This window comes from Poecilia formosa, unplaced genomic scaffold (genome assembly GCF_000485575.1).
Source record: "Poecilia formosa unplaced genomic scaffold, Poecilia_formosa-5.1.2 Scaffold420, whole genome shotgun sequence".
NCBI classification, from domain to species: domain Eukaryota; kingdom Metazoa; phylum Chordata; class Actinopteri; order Cyprinodontiformes; family Poeciliidae; genus Poecilia; species Poecilia formosa.
This window is the reverse complement of record NW_006800359.1, coordinates 343,069-351,988: the sequence shown is the minus strand read 5'-3', so window position 1 is coordinate 351,988 and position 8,920 is coordinate 343,069. Positions and strand designations below refer to the sequence as shown.

The following is an 8,920-nucleotide window of genomic DNA, read 5'->3' as shown; positions in this document are numbered from 1 at the left end:
TCACTCCACAGACTGAAAACAAACGTTTTCTTTTTCATTTTACTCACAAAAACCTGTTTAAACAAGAACAGAAATAAGATTTCCTCACAGCAAAGCTGCAGAATGTCCCTTTAATTTCACTTTGACTAAAACCTGATTTATCTTCAAAAACACTGAGGCTGAAAATCTTTCTGGGGTGTAAATACTTTACTAAATACTTTATCAAATACTTTACTAAATACTTTATCAAATACTTTACTAAATACTTTATCAAATACTTTACTAAATACTTTATCAAATACTTTAGTAAATACTTTGGTGCTAAAACTGTTTCCTCTTTGAGGCTCAGATGAGAAAGCTGCGAGGGAAACAGAATAAAAACCGTTTCCTGGACTGACTGGGGTCAGTTAGGAGGTCAGAGGTCAAACGTCACTCACCGTAGCAGCAAAACAGGACCAGGGCGATCGAGAGAGAGAGAGGGACGTTCATCCTGGACGAGGCGCTGGAGCCGACTGAGACTCTGAGGGAGGGGGGCGAGAAGAGGGGGAGGGGGCGTGGCCTCAGAGAGAGAGAGCTGGATCAGAACCGGATCAGAACCAGAATAAAACTCCTTTGGGACAGGAGCAGACAGAACCATGATGACATCACAGAACACGATGATGACATCACAGGAAGTGGAGGAGCTGTCTGGAGAACAGGGACAGCATTCAAACTTCCCGTAGAAATGTTCTGATGGGATCCGAACCCACAACCTTTTTCTCACAGCGTTAGCATTAGCATTAGCAGCAGTGGTGGGGCGGGGAATCAGGCAGATCAGATGAGACCCACTTTTTCCTTCCAGCTGTTTTAACTCAAAGTTAAAACATGAGAAAAACGAGAAGATCAAACTGGAGGAGCTGTTCGGTTTTACAGTGTTAAAGCCGTTATCTGTCACCACATCAGTTACAGCAGAGAACATTTTACACACACACACACACACACACACACACACACAGCCAAGCAGACGTTTGGAGGACCGATGGTATCTACCAACTTAGTATGCTAAATGTTAAACGTCAAACTAAATATTTAGTTAGCAAACTAGTTACTTTGCAAGCTAAATATGTTGTTAACAAGTTAAATATTTAGCTTCCTGACTAAATACATGCCTCTGAGGAAATATTTCATTATAAAGATAAATATTAAGTTTGAAGCCAAATATTTAGCTTTCTTTCTAAATATTTGACCAGCAGGGTAACCATTTAGTTTTTAGCCTAGATGCTTAGTTTACAAACTATTAGAGGTTAAAATGTCTTGGTAACTTAACTGCCAACTGGTTTACATCATTTAGCTCAGATGTAAATCAGTTGGAAAGCTAAAAGCTTTATAAAGTAAATTAACGTTTTGTTTCATCTGAATCCTCTTCCTGCTCCACTGCTGCTCGTAGTGAAGCAGAACCAACAGATAACAGGAAAGGATTGCACCATTCTGGGTTCTGGTTCTGTTCAGCTCGGCTCCCAGTCAGCCCTCCCCAGTTAAACAGATTTATAACTCCATTGTTCCCAGTGATGCTTCCAGAGAAGAATCGGGGTTTCCTGATGGATTGTTGGCCTGCAGACATTTTTCCTGCTGAGAAACACGAGGAGTGTTTGCTGAGGCCAGAGGAGGATTTTATGGCTCCAGACTTTCTTCTCTTTTGGGTTAAAAAAATGTTAAAAAGCTTCTAGATGAAGGAAACTCAGTTTCTCCGTTTTCGATGACTCTGGGTGCGTCACAGCGCCCTCTGCTGGTTGACTTCAGGTAAAGTCACTTTAATGTCTGAGTTATTATCTGCAGCCTCTGTTCATCTGAATCAGAGGCTTAAATCAGAAACGACCTGAGCGGAGAGCTGGACGCTGATTGGCTGTCGGGCAGCGGTGAAGCTGATTGGCTCCTGATGGACGTGGGAGCGGCGCAGGTTTGTGTCACCTGTCGGATCTGTGGTGGCTTCGTAACAGGTGTTCTGTCTGTCTGTCATACCCGTAAATCCAACATACCTTACGGTAATGCGCATGCGCACATCGATGTTACGTCACATACCGCTTACTCAGCAGGTTTCTTATAAACCCGTCATACCTGTAGAAGTTTCATTTTGTGTTTTGTTTCTCAGAAGTTTACAGCAAATTTTATTTAATTAAGCTGCTATGTTAATCAAACATATTAACATAAATGACTTTTGCTGTTTCCAAACTGTAAACAAGACATTAGTCCCGTTTAGCGTCACTATTACTACAAATACTGTTTGACTACAAATTTGGTCGGATATTTTGTCCCTATAGCTAATCTACCTTTTTAATATTTTATTACTTCTTTAGAAAACTGCACTGAATGTGTCCTAAAACAACATGAATAACGCTGGATGCTGACCGAAGCTGTTGGGCAACCAGCAGAACATCACCTCTTTCTGGACTCAGCATGGAAATAACTGGACTTTTCTTATTTTATTTTTTTTTTATTTACCATAAACTTCTTGAGAAATAAAACACACAAAATGAAACTTCTACAGGTATGATGGATTTATAAGAAATGTAACATCGATGTGCGCATTACCATGAGGTGTGCTGGATTTACGAGGTACGACAGACAGAACACCGGCTCGGGGTGAAAGGGTCGCACTGATCGTTTCTGTTTGAAATAAACTGTAGGGAAGGATCTCACAGTGAGGTGCGAGGGCCCCCAGGGGACGCACCAGACTTTCCTGATGTCCTGCAGGGACGTCATGACACATCAGGACGGGTTCCACCGTATTTCACATTCAGGAACATTTTAAATGTCCCTGTTACAACCAGAGCTGCAAATAACAGGAAACAGCAAGACGCTGTTGTAGGGCAGCTGCTTCTAACGCTACATTGTAAAAAATTAACACCTGCTGTTTGTTTCCATGGAAACCACCTGAGCTGTTTGATGTTTAACAGGTAATAAGGAAGTGACCTTTGATCTCAGCACAGACTCAGTTCCCAGAGGGTTGGAGGGGAAGCAAAGCGATTTGTTGGAGAACGTCTCTGTTGCTGTGGATCTGTTGTCAGAAAACGACAGAAATCAAGAGAAAAACAACAGAAAACAAGAAAAAGCGACAAAAAGGTGTCGACCTGCTGCTGGTCAGGATGAAGCTGGACGTGAAAATCGAGATGCTGAAGTTCAGCTTCACAGTCTTAAACTCCATCTTCCTGGTGAGTTTCTCCTGGATTTTCATCATCAACTTGTTTAAATCAGGTTCTTCATGGCTTCTAACTGGAGATTTGGTTTTGTCATGTTTTTAAATATTTCTACGTTTGGTTTATTCTCCATCCATCCATTTTCTTCCACCCTTGTCCCTAGTGGGTCGGAAGGTGCTGCTGCCTCTCCTGTGAACGTTTCGAGCGAGAGGCAGGGTCACCTGGACAGGCGGCCTGGACAGGCGGCCTGCAGGTGGTCTGGACAGGTGGTCTGGACAGGTGGTCTGGACAGGTGGTCTGGACAGGCAGTCTGGACAGGCGGCCTGCAGGTGGTCTGGACAGGTGGTCTGGACAGGTAGTCTGGACAGGTGGTCTGGACAGGTGGTCTGGACAGGTGGTCTGGACAGGCGGCCTGCAGGTGGTCTGGACAGGTGGCCTGGACAGGCAGTCTGGACAGGCGGTCAGTCTGTCGCAGGGCTGGTTTATTCTTCAGAGTTTAATATTAACTTGTGATGTGAAGAACATTTCCTGTTTCCAGATCCAGTTTCGTTGCCTTCAGTCCTTCTGTTCCTCCTGGTTGTTTTGTTTGTTGTGACAGGAAGTGGCTCTTTGAAGCAACAGGAAATGACTGTGGTGAATCTTTTCTGTAAAGGCATTCCCCAAGGCTCAGCACTTGGAACTGGAAATAATTTATCATGACATATGAAGCTGCTTCTTGTGAGGTTTTAATGGCTGTTTAAGTCGAGGCCCTTCCAGGGAAGAGCCATGAAGTGCTACAGTGTATGACATGCTAAGTGTTTGTCCCTAAACCAATAAAATAATCTATCAATTATTGATTCAGGGACCCAGGATTCAGACTGAAAGGTTATAGTTTCAGACTTTTGCATCATTTTATGACTTAAGAAAGTGATTTAACTGTTTAGATGTTTAGAAGTATGGTGGCCCAGAAAGATCAACAAAATGCAATAATCATAACAAAATGTGCACAATGGACTTTATGATAGCATCCGTCTAAATTTGGCTTTGGCATAAATTCAGTTTAGCATAAATTTCATTTTAGTATTAATTACATTTTAGCATACATTTTGTTTTAGTATAACCTAAATTTTGTTTAAGCAAAGAATTCAGTTTAGCATAAATTCCCTTTGAGCATACATTTCATTTTTGCCATATCCTAAATTTTGTTTTAGGATAAGTGTTTAGCGTAGCCTAACATCAGTTTAAGCATAAATTTAATTTTATCCCACTTCAGCTTACATTCCGGTTTAGCATAGCTTCAGTTTTAGCTTCTGTTAGCATGTCCAGCATGTCTCCTCTGAAGGTCTTTGCTTCTCCAGGCTCAGCTTCTGTGTTTCGCTCACCTGTGACCTGTTTCACCAACATAAACATGATGCAGGTCTGAACTTCAGCTGGACTTTCTCTGCAGGTTCTGGGTCTGAGCGTTATGGGCTGTGGAATCTGGATCCTCTTCGACACCGGAAGCTTCCTGAATGTCCTCTCCTCTGGTACCAAAATAAAAATAAATACTTTTATTTAAAGGAACAGCGCAACATTTATTAAGGGTGAGGAAAATCTCCCCAGAGGAAAAGATGAGAACTGAAATTTCCAGTAAAGTAAATGTAAATAAAGCAGATTTTATTTCACAGTGCTTTTTTCCTAATGGCATCAGAGTTTGTAGGAACTTTTATTTAATAATCCATCACTTCCTGTTTCTCTGGGTATAAATATGACTTAATATAAACCTATTCATCTTTGTCATTTGAAGTAAGGTAGATGGGTTTTTCTGCAACCCAATGAATGGAAAAAAAAGAAAAATTCCTGTAAATTTGCAATAGTTTCAGTCAAACTGTTTGGATTCTGGAGGCTTTGTCCCGATCCACAACAAAACTGGACCTGATGCTGACGGTTCAGAAACTTCCCAGGGAAATCCTGCAGATCACAACACAGTCACAGACACTGTGGTGGAGTACCACAGCCAAATAAAGTCACACAAGGATAGAGTCAAAATATTATAAAAATAAAGTTGTAAAATAATAAATCGAAACAATGTGAGAATAAAATTATAAACTTACAAGAATGACGTTACATGAGCATAAAGTAGGAAAGTCAAACTCCAGTCCTGCCCTGCAGTTTTTAGATGAGCTACAGGTACAAAACACTGGAATCAAATGGCTTCATCTCCTCCTCCTGGTGCAGATCAGGACTCCAGAGCCTTCACGACCTGATTATTCTGTTCAGGTGCTGCAGCAGAGTCTAAAAGCTGCAGGGCGGCGGCCTGGACTGGAGTTTGACACCTGTGGCATAAAGCTAAATAATATGGCAGTAAAGTCACAATATTTTGACTTCATTTTCTAGTTTTTTAATTATTTCCTTAGCATGACCCAGTTAGCATCGGTCATGTCTGGTGGTGGTGTGACCTTCACCCTGAATCCATCTGAGTTTTGTACTTTTATGTTTTTTATATTTTTTGTATTTTTATGTTTTTTGTGGTTTTTGTGTCCAGAGGAGCTGCAGGTGGTGGCAGTGGGCCTGTTTATAATCGGTGGAGTGGTGGCACTGGTCAGCCTGACTGGGTGTACTGGAGCAGCCCTGGAGAAACGGTTCCTGCTGCTGGTGGTGAGTTTCCCATGATTCCCTGCTGAGGGGAAACAGCTGCTACCTGCTCAACACTCGGCGCTCTTCCTCCTCAGTACTTTGGCTTCCTCATCGCGCTGGTCCTGGGTCAGCTGTACGTCACCGTCCTGCTGCTCCTGAACAGAGACACGGTCAGTCATCTTCACAGCGGGTTTATCACGTAAAATCTACTTTTTTTCTTTCCAAAATGTTTTAATGTTTTTCCCTCATCAAAAATAAACCTGGAGTTTTGCTTTGACTCTTTCATATCTGAGAAATACTGGCAACCATTCAGCTGTAAAAAACGCCTGGGTGGACCTAGCCCCGCCTCTGAGGCGCAGCTCCTCCCCCACCCTGCTCCTTCAGACTAGCCAGCAGCAATTAGCAAACATCTGCTGAGCTCATTCCAGGAGCTGCTGCTCAGAGCAATGCTGGTAAAAACAGGAAAGGGTTAATAGAGGAGCCATGTTGGGACGACTTCCTGGAGGCGGAGCTTCAGAAAGAGCAGGATTTTTTAAAGAGACAAAGGCCCAATTAAATCAGGAAGTAAATGTTTCTTTGACATCATGTTTGATATATTTAGCATTTTTATAACAAGTGACAGTAAAAAAAGTTACTTGATTGTGCTATAAAATGGCACTAAGTGCCTGAAAACACATAATACTACCTCTTTAACTTTTTACATGAAGAAATCAGTTGGTTTGATTCTCGTCCACCTAGAGGGAGATCATTTAAAGACTTTCCAGGGTCAAAGGTCATTGTCATATTCCTTCCATGTCCATTGCTGGAGTCTATCAGAACAGCTGAAAACTGCTGAAGCTCCATAAAACAGCTAAACAAGCCTGAGGCTCGGATGTTAGCTCAAAAGTCTAACCCTGAGATTAGGAGGAAGTCATGAGGAGACCTAGCAGGCCAGCACCATATCCTGGGATTTCAAAGTGCAATGTGGATTTACTCTGGTGTGCACAGAAATCATTGGACAGAACACCTAAAAGTGAGGCTAGTAACGGTTGTGAAAATAGTGAATAGTGAACAGAAGAAGGAAAAAGTCCAATTTTTCCATACGTAATCAGTTTGTTTCACTCAAAAGACAAGAATGTAAATGTCGATATTGTCTGGCTGTTTAGGCTGCGTTCACACCAGCGCTGTTTAGTCCACTGTAATCCAACTCCAGTACATCTGCCTAGAAAGTCTGGTTTGCTTGTGGAGGTATGAATGCGTAATCAAACTCTCAGGGGCGGATCTACTGGGGTGGCATGAGAGCCTTGCCACCCTGTTGCCACCCCAGCTAGCGACAATGAATTCAATAAATAGTTATGGCAAATCGGACATTAAGCGCATGATACTCTTTTTTCCGACAACATTAAATGCAACACAATGTAACCTGACACCCACTGCTAAGTAGCGGGAAGTGCGAGAGAAGGACAGAGCGCCAGGCAGCATTGGTGGATAAATATTACTGGACTGGACATTATTGATTTATCGCCATTGCTGTCCATTGAGTCAGGAATATCGGTGGTCAGGAAACTACTACAACCACGCAAAGAATCAGAACAACGGACGCAAAGTTTAGCAGTTAATTCAACCATAGATAATGGTAATAAGGGCTTCAGATTTCACAGGTGAGGAAACGTTTTAATTTAAAGAAAACATTGAACAAGTGAGCAGTGGGTCAGTTATACTAGCCTAACTGTTGCTGGCCTTTTATTGACTTTGATAACCTTAGCATGTGCTGCGCAGTTCGGTGTGTTTTGGTTCCGTTAGCACTAAACAACCCGCCACCAAGTCATCAGTAGAGCAGGTGTTTAAATCAGCTAATCAACCACCGCTGTGCTCAGGCGAAAATATATTAATAATGACGATATAGACATCAAGCCTGACAGCATAATGTAACAGACTGAATGTTCTGTTTTGGTGTTTTTGCTACTTTTTTGTGTGGGAAATGTTTGTTTTTTGGTGTTGATTCCCCTGATCGGTAATCTCTGCTCTACCTGCTCTTTGACCTGTTGTTTGTCGGTTGCCATGGCAACGGGTCGTAATACCGACACACAGAAAAAAGGCGGAATAGAAGTTGTTGGAGCTATTTTGTCTTTATTTCTTTATCCATTTGAATTTTGTTACTTTATTCTTAAAATTCTATTTTTTGTATTATTTACAGAGTTTATTTGTAGGTTGATAATTGTTAATTTTATTTATTTTTTGTTTAATTATTTTTCTTATTTATTTTCTAAATTTAGACAGGAAGTAATGTGGGTCAGTCCACTATAAGCTAGGGGCCTGAAGGACCAGCAGGCATTTGGGTTTGGGGCCGATGGTTTTTGCCAGAGCAGGTAGCATGAGAACAGAGGAAAGTTTGAACTCTGTAATTGGTGAAAGAGGAAAATAAATCTCCAAGAACAATCAATAAGTTTGGACATTGAACCTTGTTCTGCCCGTGTCCAGAAACTCGACCCCAGTGCCTCAGTAGTGGCTTGGTGGAACTTTTATTGGATGTTTGGCTTGGCAAACAATCAGAAGTGGTTCTGTCTAGTTTGGCTCTTCACCTGTTTATCAGCTTTATTGTGGCGCCCTGCAGCCGCTGCAATTCCTAAAAACAAGCGACAAAAACTGATCTAATCCCCTGTGTTCGCAAAACATGTTGATATTTAGAACAGTTGTCAAACTACGGCCGGACATTAAGCATATTTAAAATAAAACCATTGACCAATATAAATAGAAATTTTCCCCTTCTTGCATCTTGACAGAACTAACAGAAACTAAACTGTTTATAGATTTGTATCACGGAGAATTTGTCAAACATCAGTTTTCTAATCTTTATTTTAAGTCGTATTTAATAGATATATCCAATAACAAATGATGGCGCTACTAATATTTTTGTGACAGATTTCTCCTCGTCCTGTATTGGGATAAAATGGTTTTCTGGACACACTGAATCACATAGCGACCAATAGGCTCTGTCCAGTCCAGTAACGTATCAATTAGCAGGAGTATGAAAGACGTAAAAATAATTAACTATACTATATTAAGAAATTGTATTTAAGCCTCGGTGCTACATGAAGCTCATTTTGAAACAATGCGAGTTAAAAACAATATTTCATATTAAAAAAAAAAAATCCCTTCTCACCCTCCGTGGGTGGTCTCTTTCATCCTCTGAG

The 8,920-nt window shown here is 41.4% G+C and overlaps 1 protein-coding gene across 2 annotated transcripts in view; it reads left to right on the top strand.

Moving 5' to 3' along the window:
* The first annotated feature begins 2,621 nt into the window (after nucleotides 1-2,621).
* Nucleotides 2,622-8,920, top strand: part of LOC103155286 (CD82 antigen) — an 11,444-nt gene continuing 5,145 nt past the window's right edge. The window contains exons 1-4 of one of the 2 annotated variants that reach the window (XM_016663422.1): nucleotides 2,622-3,167; nucleotides 4,579-4,657; nucleotides 5,656-5,768; nucleotides 5,843-5,917. In XM_016663422.1, coding sequence (XP_016518908.1) covers nucleotides 3,102-3,167; nucleotides 4,579-4,657; nucleotides 5,656-5,768; nucleotides 5,843-5,917 — 333 coding nt within the window. In that variant the 5' untranslated portion in view covers nucleotides 2,622-3,101. The remainder of the gene's footprint in view (nucleotides 3,168-4,578; nucleotides 4,658-5,655; nucleotides 5,769-5,842; nucleotides 5,918-8,920) is intronic. The other variant, XM_007576924.2, reaches the window with a different exon arrangement.